We start from the raw sequence: 16675 nt of genomic DNA, 5'->3' as shown, positions 1-16675 counted from the left end.
ATAGACCCTCTTGGTGGTGTGCTGTGAGAAAGAAATGCCATTCTAGAATTGCATCAGCTCTGCAGAGACTTGTTGAGAGAGTCTCATGTAATGGAGTCCATACCTATTCATTATTAAGGTTGGAAAGTTCTGGCAGCACACTTCAGAGGCCATGTACGTGTTGATCATGGAGGTTGCCATGGTGAATGTGAAGGCATCAACTCAAGTTCAGTGAAAATGAGAGAGGGAAATTGCCTGCTCTTCATATCCATGCAAATTCTCAAATGTTAAGACATAAACTAATCACCCAGCCTTCAAATTTGTTTCTAAGTTGCACAGTTTGTCTTATAAATACAAAACAGAAAACTAAAAACACCTTTTTAAAATATTTCAAATGCACTTGAGTTAATAATCTGTCATAGTTCAATATTAATATAAATGACTTACTTCATTCAGAAATGCACTGCATTTTTGCCAAGTAATTATTTCAAAGATGAATGAAAACTAGGTAAATTTAAGGGTGACAGAGAAAGAAACATAAAAGGTTTCTAAATTCAGGGAAGACAACATCCAAATAAGGCTTAAGTTCCACAAAAAGAAATGCCTAAGAGCTATTTCACATGCTGATTGGTTAGTGTCTAGCTACATCCAACACTATTAAAGATTGTATTGGGGGGCGCCTGGGTGGCGCAGTCGGTTGAGCGTCCGACTTCAGCCAGGTCACGATCTCGCGGTCCGTGAGTTCGAGCCCCGCGTCAGGCTCTGGGCTGATGGCTCGGAGCCTGGAGCCTGTTTCCGATTCTGTGTCTCCCTCTCTCTCTGCCCCTCCCCCGTTCATGCTCTGTCTCTCTCTGTCCCAAAAATAAATAAAAAACGTTTTAAAAAAAAAAAAAAAAAAAAAAAAGATTGTATTGGAGCAGAGATATCCCTATTTGGGGAAAAGGGAATAACAACTTGAGGTTAAGCATCCTGACTTTGGACTCGGTACTAAGGGATGAATACAAAAGATGAGAAATACATTCCCTACAGGAATGAACACATACTCTAGTAGAGGAAATGAAAAGTGCCCAAACCGTCCATGTATTCCACTACATTGTCTACCTCCCCATGTAATTAAGTTGAGGCTATGTAACTATTTTTAACCAACACAGTGTGATTAAAAGAAACAAAAAGTGTTATTCATTTCAGTTTATGAGGTTTTAAGAACAGCTACTGGGAAGCCATGTGTTGAATTTGCAAAGTCCCAAGATGGAACCAGCTCGGATCCCCAAGCCATTTCTTAGAAGGGAGCTACCTTGGAGGGCTTTGGAACTCACAGCCAAGAGTGCATGTGTGAAAAATCAATGTTTATGTAGTAAACCCAATGGTATTTGAAGTATTTTAGGAGTGTTTTAGTTGCTTAACAGCAAATACATAAAACCTACATACAAACTAATTAGAGAACAATTTAATTCACACTACTGTTGGGTGGCTAAGGTGAGGTTAAATGACTGGCAAAGGGCTTGTAGAGGAAGTAAGGGAAGAATAGATCTTGGAACTGTTGGGAGAAAAGGGAGTGCATTTCAAGGAGAGGAAATAGTAAAACCCCAGCAAGAATTCTGAAAATGGGATTGACTGGATCAGAGAGTATACTTCCCTAGAAATTGAGATATTATTGTCATCAGGTGTTCTGTGATATGGTTCTGTTCCTCGCTACTTATTAACCTAACCTAGGCTCCACTGTCAAATGCCTGATGATTGATGCACAGAGCATGAGCCTTTCCTTGCATAAATACTAGAAAGGAATGCAAAGGTCCTACCAAGTCTATCTTCAATTCTTAAAGCACCAGCCAGGGATTCAGAGAAGGTTTTCATTTCACTTATCCTTCATCGAGCTGGGCTCCAGTCTTTACAAGGGCAGAATCAAAACCTGTCCAATCTCCCACAGCCTCCTGTTTCTGGTTCCAACACTATAGTGATCCTCAGAGCCCAGAAACCCTAGTGCTATACTTCTACTCATTACACTGTCCATCTGTCAGCCACTCATCACTTGTCACTCATACTTGTCACTGTCTGTCCACTCACTCATCCACCTACCATGGCTTTCCAAAAGTAAGGGCATCACTTAAGTATGGTTCTTATCAGTGAGCAGCTCCAGTCTAACTGAAGTTTGGACACTACTCTGTAAGGAATGGAAGGTATAGGGAGCAGTAGAATCTTACAATCAGAATTGATTTTAATGAAGATCATGTTGAAAATCATATAGAAGGAGTATGATTGACAGCAAGGAGTTAGGAGACTTTTGCAGTTGTCCAAACAAATGACACTGAGGTTTTTTTTTTTAATCTATAGCAATACCCTATCAGTGGGTTCTAGAGAGCCTTAGGAGGAGAGCTAAGAACAATAGGTGAGTAAATGAAGATGAGAGAGGTGGGCACATCAAGGCGCACATCCAGGTTCAGGTGAGTGCATGGATGCTGGACTTTTAACTAAGACAAGGAGTAGGCAGAGGAATCCTCTGTTAATGACTAACGAGGCTGGTTTTAGACATGTGAAATTTGAGGTCACTGCAGGACACCTGGGAAAGGAGATGGGAGAAGAAGATAGAAATTTTGAATCCAAAGTTCAGGAGAAAAGCCTTATGTGGAACTAGTGACTTATCTACCTGGGTGTAGGTTATAGCTAATGCCAGGGAAATTAATCAGATAGCTAAAGGACAGCATGGGGGATGTGGTAGGATATGAAGGAAAGTGTCAAGGGGAATGGTTAAGAGTACTGAATAATAGGGAAAACTCAAGTTAGGTAAGGCCTAGATTGTGATGACCAGTGTATTTGGCAATTACAAGTAGAACAGAAGATTCTCTAACCTTCATCAACTCCTGGGCTACCGTGTCATTTTGTACAACTAGTCCCCCTTCTCTGCCTGGACCAACGTTGAGAGAAAATGGCATGATCCACTTTCTGGAACTGCCTTCTACCCCAACTACCCAATGTTTATAATCTAACTATTCCTACTGGGCACAGCTTTCTGAGCTACAAGTAGCCTCCTGACTCATACTGAGCCTATCAGACTCTCTTTGTCTCCTAAGAATATAGTTAGACTACATTAAGCAATAGAATTATAAAGCTCTGTAAAGTTGAGGTCAATCTCAAATCACCTAAGATAAAATTTTATGTGGGAACCTGGATTATCTAAGCATTTGCGTTTGCTTTAAATCAATACCATTGACTTGCTTTAAATTTAGCTGTTTAAATTTAGCTGATCCCACTCCCCCAAGTCAAGTTCTCCTGAAATGCTCTTTTCCAGAAAAAGCCCCATCCAAGTAAACTAGCTCTCCAGCCCTTGATACATCTTGTTCTCCCTCCTGCCCTCCTCCCCTACATCCACATTTCCCCCAATGTCATACCCATCATCGAAAACTATACTTTTGAACTAGCATACTCTGTGCAAAACCTAAGCCAATGTTGATTCTCTGCTAGCTGGGAAACACCCATACATTCTAGCTTGCCCATGTCCTCAAAATTCTACCTATTTTACCACACTCACCAAGCTCAAACTCACACTCTGTGTGCAGTTACTACCTATTACAGTGCAGGAAGGGGTGGGTTCGAGAACAGGATGTCATAACTTCCAACTTTTAGAGGGCGTCTCTTTGGGAGTGAGGGGGAGGACTGCTGACAGCTGTATCAGATTCCTCTTCACTCAGGATAAGCATGGCCCTTTAGTCATAGGGCTACCCACGAATGCTAATCTAGAGGCAAAACAGGGCAGACTCCTGGGCAGGTTCTTAATACCTCACACCACTAATTAACAGACTAGGAGCATTCAATGCCATCAGTCTCTTAGAAATCTTGAGCAGGAAAGGATAGAAAGAGAGAATAAGACACAGTTGCATAAAACAGGAAAATGCAGGGCAACTTTGAATGCAAGGCAGAAAACCAAGAGAGCAAGAGGATAATGTTTAAAACTCCAAGAAGTAAATTCAGACAGAGGCTTAAAATTTTTTTCCTGTTTTTGAGTACGATGAATTCTATAAAAGAGTTTAGAGGATGATGCTACGTTTAATCAATGATATGGCTGTAAATAACCATTATCTATAATCTGCAGGGCATGAACAGCCTTATTCTTAGTTACCTTGTTTTCATACTTTTATGACTCAGTTTCCTCATCTTAAAATAAGAGATCCTGGAACTGAAGGTGTCTAAATCTTCCAGCTCTGAGACAACCCATGGGGAAAGGGCAGGCATGGTCCTGGGGACGCCTGAATTTCTCACAGCACTTCAGAGCACTGAAACCTAAACATATTTGGTAGTTACTAATTTAACTAAATTCAGAAGTGTTTTTGCTAAAAAAAAAAAAAAAAAAAAAATTAAAAAATTGGAAAATCTCTCTTAGACAAAAACCAAGCACATGATTTTACTCTGGTGGTTTACAAGGGTTAGGCACTGTGCATCTATCACATTTGGCATGTATCCTCACCACTAATTCACATGACTGGGAGCATAACTCAGGGGTAAAGAACAAACTCAGGAGCTGGACTGCTTGGACTTTCTTCACTCTATTGGTTAAGCAACTAAGGCAAGATACTTATTTCTCTATGCCTCAGTTTCTCCTATGTAAGAACAGCAGCAATGCCAACTTTAAAGGATCTGTATAGGTCTAAATGAGTTGACAGCAGTGATAAAACAGTACCTGTACCTGGGACTTTGTATTTATTTAAAAAAAAAAAAGATTTATTATTTTTTTTAACGTTTATTTATTTTTGAGACAGAGAGAGACAGAGCATGAACAGGGGAGGGTCAGAGAAAGAGGGAGACACAGAATCTGAAATAGGCTCCAGGGTCTGAGCTGTCAACACAGAGCCTGACGTGGGGCTTGAACTCACGGACCATGAGATCATGACCTGAGCTGAAGTCGGACGCTTAACTGACCGAGCCACCTAGGCGCCCCAAAAAAAGGCTTTTAAAGGCTAGGTGTAATTATCCCTACCTTAGGAGGGAAGACACAAAGACTTACGAAGGTTAAGTAAGTCACCCAGGTGGTAAGCTCTGGAGTGGGATTCAAACCAGACCAAGACTCCAGAGCTCATGGGCTTACTGCTATCACACACAGTCTCCCGGTCCAGAGCTACTCAGTGAAGGGCAGAGGATGCTGCAACTGTGACAGAGGAAAAAACGGGGAAGCACCACTCTTGTATCTGCCTGACCAGGAGTTCCCAACTATTTCCTATGGACTTTTTTTTTTTTTTTTTTTTTTTTTTTTTTTTTTTTTTTAGTAAAAGTTGAAAATTTGAAGTCCTTTAGCATCACTTATTTGTATCACTTCAAAGTTTGGTGCGCGCTATTTCTTCTATCCACATTTTCTTCACATCATAAAAACAGCAGCAAAAATACAGATTAAGGCCATCCCTTTCAAAACAAACAAACAAACAAACAAAAACCTGACTTCTCATCACAGCAGCACCATGGATTAAACACTGAGTTTTTATTGTGCCCAGCACTGTGTTAGTAACATCAACATTATTCCATTTGATCTTCACAAGAATCCTCTAATTTCCATTTTACAGAAGCATAAACAAAATCTCAGAATGTTTACGTAAAATTCCCAAGCTCATGTAGGTAACAAAAGGCAGAGCGAGATTTTCAACCATTTCTTCTTGACTCTCAACTACTGTCCTATACTCTTCTAGTAGAATGCAAGAACCATGCCAACTATGAGATCATTTTATATTCCTCACAGACTGAAACTCCTAAGACAGGGCTGGGGGGTTTACAAAAACACATTAGCCTACCATGCACACATAATATGTTAACTGTCCTCAAAGAGATTAAAGGAGGGGACAAATAAGGACAGAACAACAAAAATTTAAGTGGTAAGTTGTATCAGATGGTCAATTAAAGAATAACAATAATAATATATAATACTTCCGTTATATTTTACAACTCTGTAAACTGTTTCTGACCTTCAGAAAAATTAGTGGGTACTAATCTTGTCTCTTTGTCTTAGCAGACTTTGAGCACATTGCATGAACACTCTGATCCCCATCAGAAAATGGGAGGAGCTGTTCTGAGGATTGAACAGGTACGTGCAGGAAGGACTCAGCAGAGGGCCCTAACCAGACAGGCACAGTGCAGGTGCTCACCTAACTTTGGGATCCTTCTCACGGCTGCCCATGCCTAGCACAGAGAGCTCATGGCTCACGGGAACCTTAAAAACCATCCACCGAAGGAGCAAAGTGAGAAGAATGTGCTGTGATCTTAGTCTCTAATGGAATTCACACCTTTTCTACAACTGCCCATTTTCTGAACTCAGCTCTGAAATGAGCTATTATTCTCTGTTTCACTCTTCTTCATGTTATCCAAAATAATTCAATGTCCACCTTTTCCTTTGGGAAAATCAAAGGTTGACATGGCTACCTTTTGAACTCAAGCTGTTAAAGATCCCTTTCTTCTGTTCAAAAAGTTTTACTGATTTTGAAAGGTCTTATTGATAAAACACAAGAGAAACTCAGGGGAAAAGGACAAAGAGAAAGAAGAAGAAAGAGAAAGAATAAAGAGGCTAGAAAAGAAAGAGAAGGAAGAGAGCCCAAGAGGAGCAGGGAGAGGCAAAAGGCTATTGAATGCATAATTGCCAACAGCCTTAGCAACTGGCTCATGTAAGAGTCATGGAGCATTATTTTTAAAAACCAAGGGGAAAATATTCACATGAAATCCAAAGGATATATGCTCTTTGTTGAATGCTGCAAAATGACAATGTATTCAATTCATTAATTCATGAATTAGTGTGTATGATGTTTACTTCTGGCATCATTAGCATTTCTGAGCTGAATATTTAAGAGAACAAGGGAGAAATTTAAGGACTAAAGACAGAAATGAAAAATAATTTTTTGGTTTTTTTATTCCACTTGTGTGCTTTGGCTTCATCTGTACAGCAGTACTGAGATTCAGGGGCTGGGCTGAATGAAATGGGTGACACGAAACCTGCCAAGGCCCCCTTGCAGGCCTCTGCCCCCCAGGTATGTATAGAACTCACAGGAATTTCAAGCAATTTTTTCTAATTGTCCGTATAAATGATAGTTTCAAAAGCAGGTATGTCACAATAAACACATATTAAGAGTAAATTAGGCCTTAATTATGTTTATCAAGGTTTATGTCCTAATTAAGAACAGAATGACAACAATAAACATGACTTACCAGCAGAATTAACTCTGCCACAATTGTCTACTCTTCCCAAACATTCTTTGTGTGCTCTCGCGCCACATTTAAAACATAAATAGCCTTGATAAAATGTTCCTCTGAAAGATAAAATTAGAGGGTTATATGTTAAAAGGTGCTAAGTTCTGCCTACAGGAAAGCACAAGCACGAGAAAGAAACTGAGGGAACATGATACTCTGTGAAGTCTTCTTAGCCGAGGGACGGGGCCTCCTGGGGCTTGGAAGGGAGTTCCTAGGTTCAAGGCTGAAGAAAGATCTATTGACTCGAAACTGTTAAGGCAATTTCCCCACTTGAGAACATTTTGGCTGGTACATTAGAAAAGTCAGAGACACTGAACAATTACACCAGCTCCTTTAAACTGAGAAACAGGACTGGGCAAGCCTACCTCAGGAGCATCTGGCAGACTTTGCAGGATGTAACCCGACTGAAGGTGTGCATCTTGAACTCATGGAAATTGGAGTCTGCGTAGTCTGGCCTTATGTTCGATCTATAAAAAGGAAAAGAAGGAACTTCTTCAAGAAAGTTTCACAACAAAATAGCAGTCATCTAAAACCAAGATTCATCAGCATTACGTTGGGTAGAGATCTGATTCAAGCAAAAAAGCTATTAAATATGCAATGTTTTCTAAGCCAAAAGTAGGCTTTGCATTAAAATATGCACCAAAATCTGGTTGTGTGCGAAGCAGCAACACGTAAGGATTTAAGCAAACTACTCCTCCTCAGAACTGAACTTTACAGAATGGCCACACGGGTCATCCTGCGAGGAAAAACACAAAAAAACATGCTGGATGTTCATGCTGCATGACAGATTCGCTAGCCACGTCACTGAAATATTAACTAGATGGAGGGGGCGGGAGGAAAGAGAAAAGGGTGCCTCATTTCCACAGAGGCCATCTCTAGGTAAGTGGATGGTGTAATGATCTAGAAAAGTGAATAGAGTAGTTTTATAAAACTTCTTGAAACAAAACATGAGTCCGATGTTTAAAAACTTCCTCCTTAACAATTCACTTCCCATGCAATCCAAATAAAAAATAAACAAAATTATTATGTTTTATATTTTACTTCTATTTTGTGCATATACAAAAAATACATTAAGCATACCACAAACTACCATAACTGAGGTAACATAAAAAAATAACAAAAGTGACTCTGTGCCAACACTGTGACAACCACACGATGTTCATTACACCAACCCTAACTACTCAGCGCTCATAACATCACTAATTTACAAACAAGGAAACTGAGGCTAACACTAAAATAAAGGAAACAGCAGAGTCAGACACTCCAGCCTAGGTCTGTTCTTTCTGCCCCAAAGCAACAGTACAAGGAGGAATTCAACAATATTCACCTTAATATAATTAGACTGTTGGAAAAAGTCAAACTTGGTCACTCCTAGAGGTGTTTTTTATATTATTCATAATTTATGTCACAGAAGAAAACAGAAAAATTAGAAATGGACAAGTTAAAAAGCAGATACAAATCAGAGGTACACCGGAAAGCTAAGACTGTGCTCTCCAAGATGTTACAAGCAATCTGAGAGAGTGTAGGAAAAGTTTGAGATACTGATGAGCTATGATTTCCCCTTTTATAGAATACAGCAACTCTCCACCACACAGAGGCTTGGTGTAATGAAGCATAACACAGGCGGGAGACCAGGCATCAATCTCCGAGGTACCAGGAGAAGCCTTATGAAAAAACATTCGCAAAGGCAATTGGGAGTAGCAAGCAGTGATGCAGAAGTGTCAGAGAGGTCAGCTTTCCAATCCGTCTGCTGAATATGAGCGTGCTAAAAATGAAATCAAATATTAGTGCCATCTGGGATTTCTCTGCTCAATGCTTCTGGTGACCTCACTTTTTAGGAAAATGTTCTGCTGCGTGCTGAAAAGCATGGCCACTTCCATAGCGGTATTTTTGGGCTCCTGATTAAAAATTATAGTTCTTCATGAATAGACAAGTAGAGAAAAGATAAGGGCCGAGAAACAAATCTCTTCACATTGTTCAGAAAACATTTGATTCTGGCACTGGAAAGAGCATCAAACCCCATTTCCTTAGCCAGGATGGCCTGTTGTTCATTTTTTTTCTGAACATCAAGGTGATACAGTCATATGTGGATTGTCAAGTAACAGCTTCAATCCTGGGAACTGGAAGAATTCATCAGGCTGGAGTTGTCATAGGTCTCCTTTGGAAACTAAGTGGGTTCCAATCAAGTAAGAATTTAATTAATTTTAGAAGCTTGCCTGGGACAGAGGTGCAACATCTTTCTCTAAGGGTCAACTCAAGTGATAGACAGTCTTTCAACCATCAGTTAATTTCACCAACTAACCATGAAAAGCTGACTTTTCAGAAGACATATGCTCAGAGGAGAATCACACTAAGAGGTTAAGAAGAAAAGTCTTACAATACAGAAAAAAAAAAAATTCTAAAAGTGTTGTTAACAGTAGTCGCCATAAGTGAAATGAGACTTGAAATGGTAGGGTACATGGCAGGAAAGAAACGTTGGAATTCAAATTAAAAAGAAAAACCTGTAACTGCATATTATTTTAAATTTAAAATCAAACACTCAAGAATAGACGTTAACTCTATGACCCTGAAACTGTTACGGGGGCACTATAGAATAGAAAAGCATAGTTGAGTGCAGGAATCCGAAATTAGACCACCTGGGCTGAAGTCCTGACTTTCAAGTCACTAAACGCATGACCTTAGGCGAGTTAGTATGTGTAACACAGAAATACTAATAAAACCAAATTCACAAAGTGAGGTGATGTATGTAAAGTACATAGGACTCTGGCCCAGAGTTAGTGTTCAATAAGTATTGGCTACCATTTATGAACTGCTGATTCCAAATTCACAAAATAATGATGTGATCAAGACAGTGCTTCATGAGTTCTAAGAATCTCTTGGTAGTCTTGGGACCAGTCCCCAGAGGATTTCCATTCTGAGAATTTCATGCAGGAAGGCCATTATATGCTCAGTGTCTTTCAGACCAGGAATCTATATACAACTATTCAAGTACAATAAGAAATGGGGTTGCCCAGGAGAGGACATGTATGAAAAAGTCCAGGGTATTGGATGAAATCATATCAAGTGTCAACTGAAGAGAGATGTCAACACACATGGACACATGGACACTGGGGCTGCAAAAACCAAAGACAGTAAGTTGGCTGGATGGGAAGAGTTGGAAAGGTATACTGGGATAGAAAAATATAGACAAACATCAGAACTATAGGTGGATAACAAAAGAAAAAAAATGATCCAAAGTCGCATTTATTGCAAACCAGGCACATTAACAGGCTCTTCACACAATTTTTTTACATTTACTTCTCACAAGAAACCTAGAAGGCAGAGTCATTCATTCATTTCATATTGATTAAGTACTCACCAAGTACACAGGACCTAAGGCCAGAGGAAAAGAAGGATCCCTCCACCAGGGCCCAATGAGTTAAGAGGGCAGATATAAGAGATGAGTAAGAGAGGTTGGCAGGGGCCAAGGAAAGAGGTGAGATCTTATACAGAGATTAATACCACCTTTAGTTGACAAAAAAAATAATAAAAATTAAAAAAAACCTCTGTGGCTACTATAAAGAGCATTCCTTGTAGTGAAGCAAGAGTGAACACAGCAAGACCATACAGGGTTGGGTTATCTACAGATGAGATCTGAGGATCAAATATTGGTTAGCTTACTTGTTCAGTCATGCAGCTCTACATAGAGGACGGACTCCATTTAAGTAACCTGTTTTGATACATGACAGTTTACTTATGAGAACCTGCACAGAATCTTGTAGATTTCTCAGTGAAATGTCCCCATTTCTTTTGCTTCATACATGGCCCATTATTAATACAATTAATCAATCACATATGTACAAGGTCAGGTATACAATGCTCTCAGGCCACCTTTTAACTTGACATACTCTCCCTAGATCATCGCCTCTTCTCACCTGGCTTCATGCTATATTGAGGACCATGTGCCTCCCCTTAGCTTGGGTCTCTTCTCCATTCTCTGAATCTGCATTTCTAGTGGCTCCTCAGGCATCTCAAATGCAACACATACAACACTCAACTCCACAACTTTCCTAACATATCGGATTCTGACCAAATTATGATTTTAATCCATCAACATTCACTCTATCTTCTAGCCTGGAATCTTCAAAGTTGCAATGAGCTTTTCCCTTTCCCTCATACCTTCTACATATTCATTTTCCTTTAACCTCTCCTCTGCTCCAATTTCTCCTCCCCCAAACCATAACCAATTTCTGATTTCTGACCTTAAACATACCTACTCAAAAATTCAGGTTCCATTCTTTCTCCTCACTACCTAATTCAAGCCCACAATATCTCTCAACTAAATTGTTAAAATGATCTTCTTAATTATTCCATCTCCTACTTTCTCTTCCTACTTAAGGCCACGATCCATACTATTCCCAGAATTAACCTTCAAAAATTAAAAATATGGGAGCACCTGGGTAATTCAGTCAGTTAAGCATCTGACTTTGGCTCAGGTCATGATCTCACGGTTCATGAGTTAGAGCCCCGCATGGAGCTCTCTGTTGTCAGTGCAGAGCCTGCTTCCTCTCTTTCTCTCTCTCAAAAAATAAACATTAAAAAAATAATATATCACTCCTTCCCTTGAAGACTTCTGCTGGTTACTATTGCCTATGGAGACAAACGGCATACAAAGTGTTTTATGTTCTAGCATGCCTCTTGTATGCCTCTTTTTCCCCACTCATAAGCCTTATACTAAGTTACACAGACCTTCTCACATTTCTTAAACATATTCTTCTCATCCATAATTCTGCACTTTTGTATTCCATTCATTCTGCCTAAAATGTTTCCCTCAACCTGCAGCTGTGAATGTACCTAGTTACTCATTTTTGACTAGATAAAAATGTGACTCCTTTGATAAAATCTTCTGTGAGTCCACCTGATAAAGATAATGATTATCAGGGCGCCTGGGTGGCTCAGTCGGTTGAGCGTCTGATTCTTGATTTCCGCTCAGGTCACGATCCCAGGGTCATGGGATCGAGGCCCACATCAGGCTTCCCACTGAGCATGGAGCCTGCTTAGGATTCTGTCTCTCTCTCTGTCCATCTCCCCCACTCACACATTCTCTTTCTCTCTCTCAAAAAAAAAAAAAAAAAAAAAAAAAGATGACCATTTCATCTGGGTTCCAAGTACTTTTCCAGCCCTCTACTATAGTACTACATTGTATTGTAACCACTTATCATGTGTTTCCTACTACCAGAAAATTATTTCTGTGTTACTCATGTTTATATTGCCAGGGCCTACTTCAGTGTCTCACATTAAGTACATATTGTTGTTGAATAAATAAAGGCTACTATCTATATATTCAATATTTACCACTTAAAGAGGAAAGAGCTAAAATAAAAAGCATACTTACTATTCCTAGAAAACCACCCATTGAGTTAAAGAAACAAAAACACACATCCATGAAATACCCAAAATATATAACTAAAGACAAAGGAAATAAAAAGGAGATCAATTAGTGGCTACACTGGAGCAAGTCAGAAGAATAAGCAGTGCTTGGTAGATGAAAAGGGGAAAGTGACCCAAGTTTGGGGGAAAAACAAGATTGAAAGTTCAGAAATGAGTATCAGGTGTTCACAGAATGGTGGCTCGGTCAGGTTTACTACAGCATCTGTGACACCAACACGGTTAATTTTATGTGTCAGCTTGACTGGCCATTGGATACACAGATTTTTGGTCAAACATTTTTCCAAGTGTTTCTGTAAGAATGTTTTTGGATGAGCTTAACATTTAAAATGGGAAACTGAGCATTATCTTCAAGGTATGTACTTACACCACACCTCTTTTTAAATAACATTTTAAAATACAATAATTTATCTCATGAATAGAAGAACCAAAAAATGCCCTGGATCATCTCAACAGATGCCAAAAAAAGACATTTAATAAAATGTACCATGTACTTCTGATGAAATTCTAAATAAATTAGATGCTGAGGGATACTTCCTTATAACATAATAAAGCATATCGAGCTAAAGACAATAAAAAAAATATTTAATTTTAAACACTATCACTATCCTATTGAAGTTAAGCAAAGTTTGCTGATGTCAATTATATTATTCAACATTGCTCTCGAAGATCTGATCAATGTAATATGACAAAAATAAATTTGGAGGGATATTGTAAAAAAAAACAAAACAAAACAAAACCGCACACAGAATTATCATTTGGAGAGGACATTGTTGGGACAACTGGGAAACACCACAAGAAGAAATGCAAACTAATGAAACTAAGAAGCAGAAAAGACACATCAGTGGTATCTGGAAAAATGCATCTCTAAGCTTCCAACGTTCCCTAGCACTGAAATGCAGGGACATGTGGGTTGTGTTTTCACACAGCAGAATTCCTTGAGACTCAAAGTTCAAGGATTTTTTCAGAGGCTGGTCACACACTCTGCCATCATGATCAGCCGCAATCATTAAAAACCCCCAGAAGGAAAGGAGATGTTCACCAGAAATCACATGGTGAAAAAAAAAAAAAAAAAGAATGTGGGTAGGCTAGCACAGTGAAATTCAGTACCCTTGGCACACCAGATAACCTTACCACTTGGCACCACAGGGCACATTTCAAAACCTAAGTTCTCAGGTGGCAGCCAAGGGACAGCCAGGTAAGCAGACCCTTAAAACGACAGCAAACCCAAGCCTGCTGAGGTAACTCTTTCCTGCGTGAAAACATCCAAGAAAAATCCTAGCATGAAATGTTCAGGCTCTATAATAATAAAATTTAAAAATTCACTGAGGAAAATAAAAGTATTCAAGCAAATAAAAGCTGCATAACCCAAGTGCTGAATAAGAAGCTTGCATATTATAAACACACAATCTCTCAATTTATAAAGTTAAAACAATTCCTTTCTCCCAAACCAGGGCGCGCGGGCGCGCGCACACACACACACACACACACACACACATTTTTTCACTTGAGAAACGATTATAAAATTCACCTGGGAGAATAAACGTGTGAGGGTGATCAGGAAGATTTTAAAACCAAAACAAATTATTGTAGGCACGTACGTGAGAAGTAATCTAAGAGACACTAAAATGGTTTTTAAAGGTTTGTTATTAGGGTGGGGCGCCTAGGTGACTCAGTTGGTTAAGCCTCTGACTTCAGCCTAGGTCATAATCTCGCCATTCTGAGTTTAAGCCCCGCATCAGGCTCTGTGCCGACAGCTCAGAGCCTGGAGCCTGCTTTGGATTCTGTCTCTCTCTGTCTCTCTCTCTCTCTCTCTCTCTCTCTCTCTCTCTCTCTCTGCCTCTCCTCTACTTGCACTCTGTCTCTCTCTCAAAAGTAAACATTAAAAAAATAATAAATAAAATAAAATAATAAAGTTAAATTAAATTAAAAAATGAAAAAAATAAAATAAAGGTTTGTCATTAGGGATGGCTGAGTTCAGGTCATGATCTCATGCTTCAGTTGACAGGGTCAAGCCCCACTTTGGACTTTGCGCTGATGGTGCAGAGCCTGCTTAGGTTTCTCTCTCTCCCTCTCTCTGTCTCTCTTTCTCTGCCCCACCCCTGCTCTCACTCTCTCTCTCAAAATAAATGAACATTTAAAAAAATACCTTATTAAAAAAATAAAGGGATGTTCTTAAATTTGTATGGAATTGACAACAAGACAAACAGAAAGACCAAAAATACAGAAGACAGTCTTGGTGGGGATCAAGCATGTGCACACACTTGCTATGTGATTTTTGTGACAGTGTGTTCACTTATTTGCCTACTCAAAAAAATTAAAAACTTATTAAATACATAATATGTGCTAGGCAGTGGGGTAGAGTGATGAGAAGAAACAAGTCAAGTTTGTGCTTGTTTGGTATTGATGGGGAAAATAAGTATCTAAATAATTCCATAAACAACTATGAAACTAGAGGTGTGCCAAAGATAGTGTTAGGAAAACTTAACAGCTTGGAATGTGACCTTGTGAACAGATTACCACAGAAGGCTTTCCTACAGAAACAATGCTTGACTGAGATCTAAAGATAATCAAGAATTCAGTAGGTGAAAGGAATAATGTGCTGGACAAAAAAACCACATTATAAATATATTTTAGAAAATGCATTCCCAGCTTTTTGAACAGATTAAGGAAATTACATTTCTACTACCTATTTTATAATGATATAAATTTTAAAGACTGATGTCATTTAACAAATATGTATTACCTGCCTATGACATGCCATGAACACCGCCAGCAACAAGGAATAAGATGGACAACATTGCTGCCGTCATACATCTTATTTCTACATTTGGATGTAAATTTTAGGCGGAAACTTGAAATTCTTTTTAAGAAAACAACAAAAACACAAAAGCAATTGAAAAAATATTGATGACTACATAATCTTTAAATGTAAAAAAAAAAGGCTGTATTTATTTTTAAAAAACAGAATTTTCCTTGAATCAAAAACAATTAAAAAAAAAGTAGGAAAGTATCTCTAATATGTATAATAAAGGATTAATGTCCTTGCAATATATAAGTGTTCTTGAAAACGTATGAGAGAAAAAAAAAATGAATGGGGTGCCTGGGTGGCTCTGTCGGTTAAGCATCCGACCCTGGCTCAGGTCAGGATCCTGCAGTTTGTGGGTTTGAGGGCTGCATCGGGCTCCATGCTGACAGCTGAGAACCTGGAGCCTGCTGCAGAGTCTGTGTCTCCCTCTCTCTCTGCCCCTCCTCTGTTCACGCTCTACCAAAATAAACATTTAAAAAAATTTTTAATTTTTTTTAACGTTTATTTATTTTTGAGACAGAGAGAGACAGAGCATGAATGGGGAAGGGTCAGAGAGAGGGAGACACAGAATCCGAAACAGGCTCCAGGCTCTGAGCTGTCAGCACAGAGCCCGACGTGGGGCTCGAACCCACGGACTGTGAGATCATGACCTGAGCCGAAGTCGGCCGCTCAACCGACTGAGCCACCCAGGCGCCCCTAAAAAAATTTTTTAAAAGAAAAATGAACACCCTAATTGAAAAATTAGCAAAAAAATTAACAGGGCAGTTTATTAAAAAAGAAACAAAACAATCAAATACATAAAACATGTTTGAGCTAGTAGTAACCAAAAGGAATGCAGATTTAAATAAGATACCATTTCACGTATCAAACTGGCAAAAAAAGACAAAGATAAAAGAAAACACATAATACTTAGTGCAGATGAAGCTACAGAATATCCAAAGATTAACCTTAAAGATTTACTAACCCTTTGGCATAAATTTCTATTTATTAGACATAATCATGGAGCACTCATTATAACATTTTTAATAATTAAAAATGGAATTGATTTAATTGAAAAATAAGGAAACAGGGAAATTATAGCACATCTATAAAACCGAATACCGTACAACAATCATAAATGAAAACGTGAACATACATATTAGCCAAGAAAAGTATTTGCAATATACTGTAGGAAAATAACTTGTTACTAAACAGTATCCATAACTGTGGTTAACATAACGCTTAACTACTTGCTAACATACCTAT

General features: G+C 38.9%; 1 protein-coding gene across 2 annotated transcripts in view; it reads right to left on the bottom strand.

The window, feature by feature from the left end:
- Nucleotides 1-16675, bottom strand: part of VAV3 (vav guanine nucleotide exchange factor 3) — a 362499-nt gene that overhangs the window by 116615 nt on the left and 229209 nt on the right. For both annotated transcript variants that reach the window (XM_058716351.1, XM_058716352.1), the window contains exons 16-17: nucleotides 7560-7661; nucleotides 7153-7253 (exon numbers count right to left, since the gene is read on the bottom strand). In XM_058716351.1, coding sequence (XP_058572334.1) covers nucleotides 7153-7253; nucleotides 7560-7661 — 203 coding nt within the window. The remainder of the gene's footprint in view (nucleotides 1-7152; nucleotides 7254-7559; nucleotides 7662-16675) is intronic.

This window comes from Neofelis nebulosa, chromosome 2, assembly GCF_028018385.1.
Source record: "Neofelis nebulosa isolate mNeoNeb1 chromosome 2, mNeoNeb1.pri, whole genome shotgun sequence".
NCBI classification, from domain to species: Eukaryota; Metazoa; Chordata; class Mammalia; order Carnivora; family Felidae; genus Neofelis; species Neofelis nebulosa.
The sequence above is the reverse complement of the archived record's forward strand: the minus strand, read 5'-3'. Positions and strand labels throughout refer to the sequence as shown.